This window comes from Osmia lignaria, chromosome 6 (genome assembly GCF_051020975.1).
Source record: "Osmia lignaria lignaria isolate PbOS001 chromosome 6, iyOsmLign1, whole genome shotgun sequence".
Classification (NCBI taxonomy): domain Eukaryota; kingdom Metazoa; phylum Arthropoda; class Insecta; order Hymenoptera; family Megachilidae; genus Osmia; species Osmia lignaria.
Window position 1 is genome coordinate 1,376,008 of NC_135037.1, and position 15,284 is coordinate 1,391,291.

The 15,284-nt window shown below is 28.7% G+C and overlaps 6 protein-coding genes across 7 annotated transcripts; 3 read left to right on the forward strand and 3 right to left on the reverse strand.

Annotated features, from left to right (window-relative positions):
* Positions 1 to 13: 13 nt before the first annotated feature.
* Positions 14 to 1,783, reverse strand: LOC117601342 (alpha-2-macroglobulin receptor-associated protein). Its single transcript, XM_034317993.2, has 7 exons — positions 1,583 to 1,783; positions 1,363 to 1,504; positions 1,114 to 1,284; positions 933 to 1,043; positions 743 to 857; positions 511 to 667; positions 14 to 453 (listed from the first exon to the last, which is right to left on the reverse strand). Exons 1-7 carry the CDS (start codon positions 1,781 to 1,783, stop codon positions 250 to 252), a joined length of 1,101 nt encoding a protein of 366 aa, XP_034173884.1. The 3' UTR covers positions 14 to 249.
* A 529-nt stretch (positions 1,784 to 2,312) lies between these two features.
* On the reverse strand, positions 2,313 to 7,740 carry CCT1 (chaperonin containing TCP1 subunit 1). The gene is made up of 11 exons (XM_034317981.2): positions 7,723 to 7,740; positions 7,459 to 7,638; positions 7,118 to 7,203; positions 6,910 to 7,038; positions 6,720 to 6,817; positions 6,526 to 6,636; positions 6,048 to 6,453; positions 5,771 to 5,973; positions 5,500 to 5,692; positions 5,264 to 5,427; positions 2,313 to 5,198 (listed from the first exon to the last, which is right to left on the reverse strand). The coding sequence occupies exons 2-11, from the start codon at positions 7,529 to 7,531 to the stop codon at positions 4,988 to 4,990; spliced, it is 1,674 nt and encodes a 557-aa protein (XP_034173872.1). The 5' UTR covers positions 7,532 to 7,638; positions 7,723 to 7,740; the 3' UTR covers positions 2,313 to 4,987.
* LOC117601340 (palmitoyltransferase ZDHHC6) lies at positions 2,324 to 4,683 on the forward strand. 2 transcript variants are annotated; one of them, XM_034317989.2, is made up of 7 exons: positions 2,324 to 2,460; positions 2,726 to 2,907; positions 2,978 to 3,062; positions 3,132 to 3,406; positions 3,483 to 3,695; positions 3,774 to 3,961; positions 4,021 to 4,683. In XM_034317989.2, the coding sequence occupies exons 1-7, from the start codon at positions 2,406 to 2,408 to the stop codon at positions 4,157 to 4,159; spliced, it is 1,137 nt and encodes a 378-aa protein (XP_034173880.1). In that variant the 5' UTR covers positions 2,324 to 2,405; the 3' UTR covers positions 4,160 to 4,683. The 2 variants fall into 2 exon arrangements, with proteins under 2 accessions (XP_034173880.1, XP_034173882.1); XM_034317991.2 differs by having other exon boundaries at positions 2,325 to 2,460; positions 2,835 to 2,907.
* A 181-nt stretch (positions 7,741 to 7,921) lies between the features above and the next one.
* mRpL27 (mitochondrial ribosomal protein L27) lies at positions 7,922 to 8,723 on the forward strand. The gene is made up of 4 exons (XM_034317999.2): positions 7,922 to 8,003; positions 8,083 to 8,161; positions 8,283 to 8,446; positions 8,520 to 8,723. Exons 1-4 carry the CDS (start codon positions 8,001 to 8,003, stop codon positions 8,721 to 8,723), a joined length of 450 nt encoding a protein of 149 aa, XP_034173890.1. The 5' UTR covers positions 7,922 to 8,000.
* Tsen34 (tRNA splicing endonuclease subunit 34) lies at positions 8,521 to 10,249 on the reverse strand. Its single transcript, XM_034317994.2, has 5 exons — positions 10,035 to 10,249; positions 9,654 to 9,925; positions 9,371 to 9,581; positions 9,119 to 9,280; positions 8,521 to 9,047 (listed from the first exon to the last, which is right to left on the reverse strand). Exons 1-5 carry the CDS (start codon positions 10,084 to 10,086, stop codon positions 8,842 to 8,844), a joined length of 903 nt encoding a protein of 300 aa, XP_034173885.1. The 5' UTR covers positions 10,087 to 10,249; the 3' UTR covers positions 8,521 to 8,841.
* A 17-nt stretch (positions 10,250 to 10,266) lies between these two features.
* On the forward strand, positions 10,267 to 11,755 carry Mtl (Rac family small GTPase Mtl). Its single transcript, XM_034317998.2, has 4 exons — positions 10,267 to 10,437; positions 10,913 to 11,038; positions 11,185 to 11,521; positions 11,593 to 11,755. Exons 2-4 carry the CDS (start codon positions 10,923 to 10,925, stop codon positions 11,725 to 11,727), a joined length of 588 nt encoding a protein of 195 aa, XP_034173889.1. The 5' UTR covers positions 10,267 to 10,437; positions 10,913 to 10,922; the 3' UTR covers positions 11,728 to 11,755.
* The last annotated feature ends 3,529 nt before the right edge of the window (positions 11,756 to 15,284 follow it).

Sequence of the window (15,284 nt, forward strand, 5' to 3'; positions counted from 1 at the left end):
GAACAAAAACAAATTATACAACAAAACATTTATTGTAACAAATATCATCAAATCATATAAATTTCAAAATTACAATATAATTATCTTTTAATATAAACTTCTTAAAAATACTTCATGTAAATATATTACAAAATAATATGACATTTTTTTATTTGATCTATGTAGATTTTTCTTATACCTTTATTAGGAATATTTTTCCAAGGTAACCCTTTAATTATTACAAAAATTGTTAATTATCTTTGATATGTATTAAAGTTCAGAGTGTCTCTGCATTATTTTTGCTTCGATTCCCGCGTGAAGCTTTTGAACCGTTCTAGCATGCTTTTTAATGTGTTGTTCCATAGTAGAATTATCTAAATTATAAGGCTTCCCTTGACGTGCAGCTTCTAAAGCAGCTTCCGTATGTAAATGCCGTAATTTAAGTAGTCTACCTTCATAATGTAGAAGTTCCTCCTAAGAAGATAATATTTTAAAGAAGATAATATTTTTATCTATGTGTTGTTTATTTACCTTCAAAGAAGCACGTTCTTCTGGTGAAAATGAACTTTCCAATACAACTCGCCATAAACCTTGTACTTTAGGTTCTATAAATTCTCTGTGATTTGGACCTTTAGCAGTTAATCGATCTAAACGATCAAAATCGCTTCTGATTTCCAAATGCCTTTCCCTAAAATTTCATATTTAAAATTTATTTAATTTTATAATAAATTACAAGTAATTATATGGTGGTGTATACGTATACCTTAGCAAAGCTGCCTTTCCTAAATAATCTAACTTTTTTCCAGGCACATCATTAGAATCCTTTTCTTCTTCTTCTTCAATGACATTCCAACTTTCTGGTTTATGATGCAAGCTATCTATAAACATTGAATATACAAATTACATTATTTCATTTTAAATTGTTACATATCATATGTAATTTAATTACTAACTTTCATGTATTTCTGTATCCCCTGCTTCCACATCTTTCAGAAGGCTCATGTATTCATCTACTTTATCTTGATGATGTTGAAACTCATCCTTTAAAGTTTCCAATTCTTCATCTGTTAGGCAAACATTTATGATATAGTCCAAAGGCTTTGTTTAAAATTTAACAAATATATATGAACTTACGTGTAAAACCTGCTAGTTCAGCTTTAGCCCATAATTTGTTCAATTTTTTATCTTTAAAAACATCTTTGGCAATATAATTACTGCCATCATTTAATGCTTTATGTTTTTTTAATAGTTCTGGATTCTCTGTATCATCAAAATGCTCCAATAATCCATAAGTGCTCATAATCCCTTTAAATAAATTTATTCCAGATTTAGATTGCTAAAGATTGCTGAAATTTAACATTCACTGTTTAATTATTAAATTACCAATAAGTTTCTTTCTTAAACGTGCTTCTTCTTCACCATTTGGATCTTTGCCATCAGATTTGAAATGCTTGTACGCAATTTCTTCTTTGTCATGAATTTTCAAATCACTGAATATGGATTGCAACTTTGGATCTGTTAAACGCTATAAAAAATTATGTTTACCTGCTGTTTTTATATATCGGTTTACGTATATAAGCTTTTATATTGCATTAATACTTACATTTTTCGCTTTTACCCAAAGAATATTTAATTTTGCCATACGAAATGGTTTATCCAGCTCACGAAGAGAGGTTGGAAACTCTAAAGGATCTTCATATTTACCTTTATTTGCTTCAGAGGAATATTTGTTAAGAGCTAAACTTATATCAAATAACAATGCACACAAAAATATTGAACAACAGGTACTAGTTAACAATGCCATTCTTTTTTTAAATGCGGATTAAAAGACTTCATACACCGTTATCCAAAAGACAATTAAATTGCTATATATAATTTTGACGACGTTTACATTTTGCGCAGAGTCAATCACATTAACATCTAATACATCTTACACCTATTTTCTCATTAAATTAATCAACGTTTACAAAAATAAAATATATTATGACGAATTTTTATAAAGAAAAGAATGTAATAAAATTACATTTCAAATTATACACATGTTACGTGATCATTATTTATTAACGATAGGAGAAAAATATTCGCGCAAGTGTATAGTGTATAGAGACATCTATACATCGACAAACTTATAGCAAAATATATGTTTTTCACAATGCTATATGGTTACTATTTAATTACCGTATTTTCATTGAATTTGTTTTGTGAAATATAAAAAATTGCCACTTTGGATGAATATTCGACATTGGTGCCACCATTGATATGCTATACCAATTTACATATGAACTATAACGGAATGTGTTGCAGAGAAGAATATACTTCTACAGATTTAATAAACAGCCATAGAGATTGTTCAATTGTAATAGGCGTATTAAATATCTGATTTACAGAGTTTAAAGAATATTTTAGGATAGTTTCATGATAACGGCATGTGTGTTGATCCGTTAAAGAAAATATGCCATTGGGGTCCGATTACTGCTCTTGGTAGGTGAATTGGAGATAATTTCCAATCGCTTTTATCGAACTCTGAACAAGAAAATATTTATTACTTTTATGTTCTGGAAGTGATAACATTCTATGTTGATTGTTAATGCACTTTGATTATGTTTCATCACTGTGTGAAGGAGAAATTAAATATAGAAATATCGTAAGAATGAATGTGACAATTAACTGCTCCCATTTTGTTTTGTCAGGTTACAGTAAAAAGCCGCGAGATTTGAAAATTTCTAATTTACAAATGTTGTTTTAGGAATTATAAAAATCATCACCCTGATGACAATATACTGTAGTAGACAACGGTGGCCACCACAAGAAAGTTTTTTTGGAACAGTTAATTTTATTCTTTTCTTTTGTCTTAGTGGATCTACTCTTTTTCATTTTATCAGTGCTATTTATGAAGGACCTGGATTTCTTCCATTGAAATGGATGCCAGTATGTATGAATCAATAAAAATGTAAAGCCTTTTCCAGTAATAATTGTGTACAACATTTGCTTTTTTTAGGAAAAAGCAACAGATTCTCAATATCTACAATATTGTGTTGTATGCGAAGGATACAAGGCACCACGATCCCATCATTGTAGAAAGTGTGAGATTTCATATAATTAGATGAAACTAATGTTTTATGTAGTTTATTCCATTAATTTATGACTTTCAGGTGGACGTTGTGTGTTGAAAATGGATCATCATTGTCCATGGATAAATAATTGTGTAGGACATTATAATCATGGACATTTTACAGTATTTTTGGCAAGTGCAGTTGGTGGATGTTGTGTTTCTACTTTTACACTAATTTCTTGGGTAATGACAGTATTATCCTTAAAACCATTATCATTTCCACCACCTTCTGTGTTTATTCTGATACTAGTTATCTTCAGTATTGGTCTATCAATTGGTGTTATTCTTGCAGTTGGAACATTACTCTATTTTCAAGTGAGGTGCTATTATTTGATCAGATAAATAATTCTATTTAAATTGATATAATTTCCATTGTTCCCATTCTTTGTAGCTACTAGCTATAATTAAAAATAGAACAGAAATAGAAGCATGGATTTCAGAAAAGGCTCATTATAGAAGATTTGGAACCAAAGATAAGTTTGTTTATCCATATTCAAAAGGATGGCGTTTTAATTTGCAACAAGTTTTTACATGGGATTGTACACCAGTGGGTGATGGTATACATTGGCCTATAATTGATGACTGTGACCAGTATACATTAACAGTAATGTTTTATTTATTGATTCATAAACAAACATATATTTCTACTGAAAATTGTAAAGCAGTGGTTATCATATTTTAGCGAGAGCAATTAGCACAAAAAAGAGATAAACGAAAAAGAGCTAAGACCTACAGAGTTGTAGAAGAAGCATCTGGATCATGGTTACCACTGAAACATGGCTGGGGTGTATTTTGTCATCCACCTTGTACGGATGAATCCCGTATTAAACTCAAAGTTGGAGATATTGTAGTCGTAACGAGATGGAAGAAGTATGTTCAATTTATCTTCTAATAACTGGTACATTAAGAATAATGAAATAACTTTATAGATATTGGTTGTTTGGGGAAACAAAGAGAAATGACGAAAATGATAAGCAAGTACGAAATCGAGGATGGTTTCCACGATCTTGCGCGATTGAAGTGATTGAAAACGAAGTGTATTCTTCCGCCTTAACCAAAACAGATTGAAACATTCCTTCTTCGTGTATAGTTTTTACAAATTATTTATAAATTTACTATTACGACGAACAATGATATTTTTATCTAGCATTTTATATGTAAGTATTTACAATGAACGTACATTTTTACGTATTTCAATGGTCTAATATAGAAATGACCATTCGAAGCTAGGCCCGAGTCAGGCTTGCACCTATTCCATGTCCATTCCTTTCGCGTAGGTTGTGATTTGTGAATGACATCAAAAACGTCGAGTACATGCGGTTTTTTGAAATATGATTATACATTAAAAACAATTATTTTTTATATATCCGGATAAGTGAGTGTATAGGATGACTACTGAGTTTGTACATGAGGAATGATGTATTTCAAAGTAAAGGTGTAATCTTTGAATAAAAGTGATGTCATGTATTAAGAAGTGTAAAACGAGCAAATCTTGGGACAACGCCTTTATAAAAGAATGCAAGACAATTTAAAACCATCTAAATTGACGGTATAGAAAGGAGATGGAAAGAAGAGAAATAGCTTAAAACTTGGTAATCGAATGATCAATTGTTATCTAATCCACCTATTTCATACGATAGTATACTAATCTTAATGTTTCTAGGAAGATAAAAGAGCAAAAGTTTTTACATGAAAAAGCTTTAATTTATATTATGCCTGCAGATTTATTTATGACAAAGCATTAATTGTAAGATCAACTTAACGTACGAACATCAATGTTAAATCGTAATGTTTTCTTATCATTAAATTGTGAAACGGTATTCATAGTAAAAAATAACTTAGTTTGCATTATATAACGAATCATGTAAGAAGAAGAGGGATAAATACATTGTAATTTTACTCTTCCAATTCTCCAGCATCCATTGCATCGCGATATGATTTGTCTTTTGAGCGATCTGGATCCAGTTTGATCATATCATCAATTCTAAGGATAGTTATTGCTGCTTCTGTTGCAAATTTCAAAGACTTTATTTTGGAAATGGCTGGTTCCAATACACCAGCCTTCTTATTATCTTTAATAGTACCCTCAAGTAAATCAAGACCAACCCTATAAAACATATTGGTATCATGTTTATTGTGTTATTAATGTTTTTTTTTCTTTTTTTGCATTACCATTTCAAATCTACAAGATCTGCTTTAGTTTGACTGGAATTGTGATAAGCTCGTAATTTAGCGACAAGATCGGTAGCATCCTGTGCCGCGTTGACTGCTAATGTTTTCGGTATAACTAGCAATGATCTAGCAAATTCAGCGATAGCTAATTGTTCTCGAGAGCTCTGCAAATACGTAAATATATATAAGCACACATATAATTCAGTAAATAGTACAATGATATCAAATTAATCTACCAAGGATGTAGCAAAGTTTTCTAAGTAAATTGAAAGCGCTGCCTCAACGCAACCTCCTCCTGCAACTACGCTTTTGCTTTCCAAAACTCGTTTAACGGTGCACAATGCATCATGTACGGACCGTTCCATTTCATCGCAGTAATAATCATTTGGTCCGCGTAATATAAGAGAACTTGCCGTCCTTGCTTTCGGTCTGTTACAAATAACACACAGTAAGTTTTACTCTTATTTCAATTATTTTTCTGTTTTAAATAATTAAGGTAAATCAAACCCTTTGATAAGAATAAGTTCATCATCGCATATCATTTCTTGCACTACTTCAGCAGCTTCTCCAAGAAAACTGGGTTCAAAACTTTCTTCTCCTTCCATGTTAGTTAAAGAAGTAACAAATTGTGCACCAGTGGCCTTTGCAATCCTTTTCAAATCTGCTTTTTTGCATCTACGAATTGCCATTGCCTTAGCTTCTATGAAATACTATAGAAATACAAAAAATTATATGAGCCTCTATTTATTAAGTTCAAAATTTTACTTTTATAAGTTGTATATACCTTTAAGCACAGATCATCGATTCCACCAGACACAAGAACAACATTCGTGCCCGCGGCTAGAATTTTTTGAATACGTTCTTTCGTAATATCTATTTCTCGTTGACGAACTGCTTCAAGCTTTTCGGGATCTGTGATCAAGACTTCAACGCCCAATTTCATTTTTGTTTTTTGCAGAGAAAAGTCTAGACATGCGATTTTTGCATTTGCTATTCTCTTAGGCATTGCCTGCGAAGCTACAATACAATTCAATGCATAGCCTTGTACTAATACAGATTCCCTAACACTTTTCCCATGAGCTTTCAGAACATTAACAGCTTTTATGGGATACAGAAAGCCTCCTTTTCCATCATTCACTTTTATTGCATTAGCAGCATCAACGACCATATTTCCAAAGAAATCAGCATCACTATTAATAAATTAAGGAAATAACAATTAAATGTATCAATTATTCAATACAATTAAACAGAGAAAAGGATACGCTGAAATAATTTTACTAGACATAGAAGTTTTTGCTACATTAACTAAGCAATCTCTTCCAAGCTCATCAACACTGACTGTTAAATGCTTCTGAATGTATTTACAGGCTTCTCTGAAATATGAATAATAAGTTAAAACAGAAAATGTTTTATAAAGGAAAAAAGTCAATTATTTAGTATCTATATCATCGCTTACTTGCAAGCAAGTCTGTAACCACTAATTACAGATGTTGGGTGAATCTTTTGTTTCACCAACTCATCAGCATTTTTTAATAACTCAGCAGCAATTATTACCTATTTAATTAAGTTTAATTATTTCATTTAAAACTATAAATCACTATTAAAAACAAATATTACATATTTATCAGATACATAAAGAAGCTTACAACTGATGTAGTACCATCCCCAACTTCTTCATCTTGTAACTGGGCCAACTCTACTAAAACTCTTGCAGCTGGATGTTCAACCTCAAGCAAGCGCAAAATAGTTGCACCATCATTAGTAACAGTAACATCCTAAATTATTTAACATATATTAAGTACATACATTTATATATTACATAATTAATAATGTCTCTTAGAAATGTTTACATACACCAATGTCATCTACAAGCATTTTGTCCAAACCAACGGGGCCCAAGGAACTCTTCACTATATTAGCAATTGCACAAGCAGCCATGACTAAAGAAAATAGTTCATGTAAGTATACTTAATACATAAAATTTAATTTTAATCAATGGAATTTATATTATACAATAAAGTTAACATTATTGTACATATTACCTTATGATATAAATAAAAACATTGATATTTTCTCAATACAAATATTAATCATTCTACAATAAAGATATGAAGATATAATGAAAACTTTTTTAATAAGAATTTGTGTTTAATTAAAGTATAACCAAAATTTCAGAAAACGTGCTAGTAATATACCATTTTGTGTTCGTACTGGAGCACCAGACTGCCGTACACCTCCAACAACCAAAGGACTAGCTACTGTTGACATTTTTAAATAATTTCTTTTACTTTTACAGAGTATCACAAGTGCAGGACAATTGAAACTTTAATTGCCGACAAAACGTCTTACAAAATGATCCGCGTGTGTGCCTGTAACTAATAATGACGATCAGCGACGCCTATCCTTGTTACTTCCTTTTAGAGACAAGTTTGACGTTCCTTTTCCATTGGATAACTTACCACGAATTTGTATTTTAATTGGTTGAAAAGTTATTGCCATTCATTTTCTTCTAGAAAAATCTTTCTTGCTATACTTTTAATATTGATTATAATTCAAAATACGTATTCATATGTGGAATATAATACAGTGGATAAAATATTCTAAATAGATATATAAATTCAAATAAAGATCTTATTCAAAAATGATCTTTTTTGTCAATAGTGCTATTTAATTTTAAGTTTGATTATGTTCTCAATAGTTGGCAATCACTTATAACTAAAATTGGAGTAAACATTTTATGGTTAAAAATATTTGTTATTTATGTACATACTACTATTAACTAAATTCTTTAATTAATTATAATCTCTTTCAAATTTCAGATGACTTTTTTAACACACCTGTTTGGTCACACTTTACAAAACTCTAAATCTCTTGTAAGCTCTACTACTAGTAATTTAGGTTTGTACAAATTATTCATTATATGTTCAAATTTTTAAATTTTTCTGACTATTAAATATGTTCTCATATAAAAATTGATGTTGTAAGCTTATATTAAGTAACACTTTTTATTCATTAATAGCATGTGTGAGATACGCATCAAAAAAGGCTAGTAGTAGTACAAGAAATTCACATGGCAATCGAAGACCAAAACATAGAGGGTGGAGAGTACAAGATGGGCACACTGTTCTGAAGTCAACAATATTAGCTACTCAACTGAGACCTAGGTTTCATCCAGGGCTTTATGTAAGTCTAAATATATTTTCCAAAATATGTTTGCAGATAATATTAAAATTTAACTTCATATTTTATTGCACAGGTTGGTATGGGTAGAGATGGTACATTATACGCTTTGGAGCCTGGGAAAGTAGTGGTCACTTGTGAAAAGATTAATCCAAATATGAAACATAAATGGGCTCGGTTAAATTATGCAGGCAGAGAAGACAGTATTATATATAAAAAGTACTTTAATGTTATCCCTGAAAAACAACATGACAGATTTAAAGTAATTGATACTGTTTAGATAAATGTTTATGACTGCATTTATCTTATAAATGAACAATACAGGCACATACAACTAGAAATAGAAAAATTGTTATTTTCTTCTTTTAATAGATTCAGTCCTATACATTTGAATGTTCTCAAATATTTTCAGGCATAGTATTTTCAGCCCATTGAAATGACTGGTACCTTACATTATTTTCATCTTCAGAAAAGTAAGCATATACTTGTGTTTTTCGAACGTGACACGCAGTCCGACATTGGGCTGAAAGTTCAGTTATTGGAATTTCATCGCTTTTGTCTTTACATAGAATTATAAATTGAGAGTGAAACATTATAGGATCTCCTATAAGAAATAAAAATATTTCAATCTGTCAGTAATATTCAAATAAAGAAAGTATGATGTATAATATATACCAGGATATACTAAAAAATCTCCACCAAATTTTTCTCCACTTGTTACATAGTATCCTTTTTCCCATAAATTTTTGAATGTTTTATATCGAAGTCTTTGTTTATAATTAGTAGGATATTTCCATTCCACTATCTCAATATCATTTTTGTCTGACCATGGGTACTCTGAAAACATCTTTCTATGAAATCTTTGAAATAAAAAATAAACTGTTATATTTGTGTCTTTTATGTTATTATATTGTTGTTTTTATTTACTTGTATGTGTTTGAACTAAAGCGTCATTTTTATCTAACTTGGGTAATCTGGCCATTTCTTCTTCTAATAAATCCTGTTTATTTATTTCAATATTATCTAAAGTTTCCTGTATTTTTGGATCTAATGGTTTTTTTGCTTTCTTCTTCCTTGTTTCTATTCCAAGTATTTTTCGTTTTTTGCCTTCTATAATCTTATCCATCATTCCAATCACCTGTAACATTATTCACTTTTTTAATTAAATCAATAAATATTTATATTATTCTAATAAAATTTCTTTAGTAACCTGTTTTTTTCTTTCATCCCTTAAACATTTTTCTTGTTCTATATATAATGTACTTCTATATTCTTCAAAAGCTTGTTTCAGTGAATCCGATGGTGGATTTTTAAAATATGAATATTGTACGAGTCTTGCAATATTTTTCTCAAGTAAAAATGATACTTCTTCTGATTGCAAAAGCAGTGGAAGACCACAAAGTATTTCTTGCCTAGGTTTCTTTGGAAGACATCCTATTAATTCACCAACTATTCTATGATCCCTCCTAAGTTTTAACCAGTCTAAAAAATGCAATAAATAAAAATAACTGTCAATTTATATTTTACATTTTCTTTAAAGTTATACTATATATATATATAGAGAGAGAGAGAGAATTTTTAAAAATAATACCTTCAGCGTTCCAGATGAAAACGTTATTTCTTGATAAAATTAAGTCTATCATTTTTAGGTGACAAAATTGTTTTTAACTTTGTAACTTTCTCTCATTATGATTACTTTGATTTGTATACACTGTATATGCATTCGATATCAAGACTTTCGATAGTAAAAATATTTTAATTTCACAGATGTCGCCATTCATCATTTCTGAATAATTGTTTCGGGCAGAAGGGGAAGGAAGAAGACTGTCGAACATCTGTCACCAAGCGAAGACTACGTCCGCTTTAGTCCCCAAAAACCGCAATACCGTCATGGCACCCGGTTTAATACTTTTTTAAAGAAAATTCAATACATTCGCAATCAAAGTCGCGTAGAAACAACGATTTTTATCTGTACAAACATTTGTTCATATTTGGTGAGTGATTAAATGATACCAATTATCCTTGTTTACCAGTTGCATAAAGAACAAATAAACGGGACGTGAAGGGCAAGCCCTTCCATTTAAGAACTTGTACTTTTATAACTAACCTTTAAGTTCAAAACGTGCGTTACTTTGTTTATTTGAATGGGGCATTATATAGTTTAATAGTACACTTAGTATTTCTGTAAAACATACTTTGGTCATAACATTCTTTTTATTTAAAAACACTATAACATTTTATAAACTATGAAGCAATAATTAAGGATTTTATCTGTCTGATAAATATAATTTTCTTTTTATGATATTATTTTGTAAATATTTTAACGAAATTTCTGTTAACAAAAGCTGCAATGTCATTATTTTTCATTTTTAATAAATTTTTTATATTTTCCTTTTATTATAAAATGGTTTATGAAATTGTTCATATAGGACATTTTAATATGAAAATAATATTTATTTGTTACTGTAGTCTTGGAAGTATGAGTTCAGGTAGACCAATCAAGTGTGTGGTAGTAGGAGATGGAACAGTAGGAAAAACATGCATGTTAATATCATATACAACAGATAGTTTTCCAGGAGAATATGTTCCTACAGTGTGAGTATTATTGCTATATATAAACATTAACATAAAATAGTTAATAAGCAATGTTTGTATTGTATTTCAGAATATTATTTGTAACTGAAATATTATTCTTTACATAATATTTAATTTCTTAAACATAAGTTTAATCACTTATACAGATTTGACAATTACTCAGCACCTATGGTTGTGGATGGAATACCTGTTAGTCTAGGACTTTGGGATACTGCTGGACAAGAAGATTATGATAGACTTCGTCCACTTTCATATCCACAGACTGATGTTTTCTTAATCTGCTTCTCAGTAACAAGCCCATCATCATTTGAAAATGTTACTAGTAAATGGTATCCAGAGATAAAACATCACTGCCCAGATGCTCCAATGATACTTGTTGGAACTAAAATAGACTTAAGAGATGACCGTGAGACGCTTACTGCCTTAGCAGAACAAGGTCTTAGCGCTATAAAACGTGAACAAGGACAAAAATTGGCAAACAAGGTGTGTAAAATAATTATAAATCAATTTATCCAGTTAACTTAATAATGATTCACTTTAAATGTTATCTATAGATACGTGCAGTAAAATATATGGAATGTTCTGCACTTACGCAACGTGGTCTGAAGCAAGTTTTTGATGAAGCAGTTCGTGCTGTTTTAAGACCAGAACCCCAAAAACGTAGACAGAGAAGATGCATTATGTTATAAACACTAAATAATTGGGAACTAATCAATGTAGGTAAAACCACATATAAACTAACAGACTGAAATTAATTTTCTCACAAAAAGCGAAAAAAAAAATATGAATGTTTTGAAAGAAAAACGGTAGCAGCCCATACATTTCATTGAATTTTTCTGGCAGCTATAAACCATCATAATCGTAAATAAAGTACAATTTTCAGCTCATCGCTATAAGCTGTAAAATTGATGTAAGACCAGAAGCTTAAATAATATGAAAACGTGACATCTTTATAATACTTTTACAAAAATTATTACAGATTTGCATTTGTTGTACATGTAGCATTTCTAAGATAATTTTAAATATTAATGTACTAGTCAGAAGTTAAAGTATTTAGTGAAATTGAAGACATATATGTACTATTACTTTCTACTTTTATAAAATTATAATTTTTTTATGTGGATTGTCATTTTTTATCATTTTTTTTTTTTTTATAATATAATATTTTAATTAATGTTTGAATGAATTTAATACTTTACCACAATTGAAAATATTCGATTTTGAAACCTTGATCATGTGAGCTGCCAGATTTTGAAATTTTTATACTCATAATAGTAAAACATTCGTTTTAATATACACATATGATAGGTATTACAATCAATATACTAACAATTTTTATACAATGTAAAATAACATTATAGAATTATTTAAACATACAGTGCCATAGCAACGAAAAAAAGAAATCAAATCAGTAATGCTAGCATTTTTTATGTCAGTTCTAGACAATATATGTATTTTCTTACAGTCTCTTACCAGATGACTAAAAAAAAGATACAAAGGAATTGAAGAATCTCATTGATAAAACATATTTTGTATTTACTTTACAAATTTCGATAAATGTTATAATTGTAATATTTCTTTACACACTACCAAAGAAGTACACTTTATGCATAAAATACTGCCAGGAAATATTTAACTTTGTGAGCAATAGGTGTATGTGAAACATTTTATTGTCTAGAATTTGAACATTCTTTTTATATTACTGCATAATACAAGACATGCTGTAATGTATTATGTGTATATTTATATTTATTTTATTTTGACTTTTAATTAAGTACGGATATTTTAAAAGGAATTTAATGGAAAAACACTTAAACATTTACTTCTGAAACAATTTCTGTTGTTGTATATGGCAGGTACAGTTTTATAGATTGCTGCACTGGTGCAATCTATTAATGTTTAAAGGCTCTAAATTATTTTTCATAAAAACTGAGAGTGCATCGTGAAAAGAAAAAGAATAATCAAAAAGTATATATTAAATTATATAGGAAGATTTATATTACCAGTGACAAACATATGGTGCAAAGTATGCCTATATAATGATCAATATAGCACAATTTGTTTTGAAGGGTGACCATGACATTTTTAGTATTCTGTTACTATTTTTATAAAATTATTAATTTACATAAATTTTCAAATTTAAAACAGTTAATAACATACTTTAGAGTAATAAATATATTGTACAGAACAACTTTTGTTCTTATATACATCAAATGACTTACATTTATACTTACATCTAATTTATTATTGTAACTTCTTCTTATGATATTGTAACATACTTTGTTTACATTAATCTACACTATTGAAACATTATTTTCATAGATCATACATGCTCTCTATAAAAGGACTCAATAAAAGAAAAAAAGATAGTGTGATGATGACTAACAAAATATTCCATCACTCGCGAACATGCTATTTTTTTATATTCGAAAAAAGCTTAGAATGTAGAAAGATAGGATATGCGTGCCATATGCTTTCAAATTTATAAAACGAATAATGAATACCATGATTTGTTTGTATTTGTATTCCATGTGAATTTCAAACGAATTAAAGATATATCATCATATTTAAAATGAACAAGAAAAATTCCTAGTATAAGTGAACGGTGAACTAAAAATGAGGCATATTAATGTTTACTGAGTGTACATACTGTTGCATAGTGATAATATGCTCTAAATTTCAATCAGACAAATGGAAAAACGATGTCACACACATTCTATTTTTTCGTGAATATTTCAGTATGTACACGTTTATTATCAGAACAAATAATCATGTGATTGAAGTATAGAGTGTATCATAAGATGTTTGCAGTAAACTTTTTATACTTTCTTACAATTGCTATAACATTGAACTAGAAATTTATATTTGGAATTTCTACTACACAATATTGGAAATTTACATTTTAGTTAAAAATATACAAACCATTTGTAGTTCCTGTGAGATATTGTTTTCATTAGTACTTCAAAGAGCACAATTCAGGATGTTAATAATATTCTTCTATAAACAGCTTTAAGCTTAGGAATTTTTCAGATTATGTACATACGTACATAAATAGCACATTTATTATAGAGAATGAACAAGTATCGATGGTTTGTTGTGTACTAATTGTATAGAGATTGCATTTATTGTAAGTAGTGCATTTATTTTACAATAATTATTAAAGTTTACCAAACGTAAATTAATTGAGAATAAACAAAACCGAGCACAATCTTTTAAATAATATTTAAATAATATATAATAAGAACCTTTTTGCAGTATTACAATGTAAATACAATTTTTTCGTTGTTATTCTAAAAGTTACTATTAATGATTGAAATTTTTTTTTCTATATTATAGTTAGAATATTATAGACCTCTGAGTTATTTTAACAACAATACATTTGTTCATAATTTTATTTTAAGTGAGAATAAAATATATATCCAGGCAGCTATTTTGAAATAATCATGAAAAATGTTTATACGTGTACATGTGATATTTCTTATTTAGTAAATAGGAATGAAGTTGATGAACATATTAATAGTTCAACTCTGAATTCAGTCATACTGGTAAGATGAATTACACTACTTACAACTTGTGCATTTAATGAATAGTATTTAATATTGACTTTCTTTCCTCTCTTTTGTTATACAAGGAAAAAAAGAGCAACAGCAAAGAATGCTACAAACCAAAGTTCAATATTAATTTTAATATAACGCTTACAATTTTTATTACATATTATGGCATATAAGTATACAAAGAATGAATGTATGAAATGTAAAAATATTCTAGTCACCAAAAAATCTGATTTTATTTGTATATGAAATGTTCTGTTGAAATTTATATTCAAATCACATCTAATCAATAAACAACTAATTATCTTTATCAAAAGAAGAAAACAATCAAACCAAAACAATAAGATGAACATGAAAGTATTAATCTAATTTAAGATATTGTCAATTTAAGTAATACAGAATAAACGAAACAAAAGGAATAAAAATACATTAGAATACAAATGTATGTATATGTTTTAAGATAAATTAATTATCAGTAACTTATAACATTTATCTATTTTCTTAAAATTTCTGTACTAATAAAGCAGCACAAGGAAGTATTGTATGAATAGAAATGATGGTTTTTATTATTTCAATATCGAGGAAGTTACAACAATTGTAATTATTGTGAAAAAGAAAATAACAGCATAAATATTCCACTGGTATTTTAAAATACACTTTATAGCATAATACATACAAAAATTGTTGATAATGAA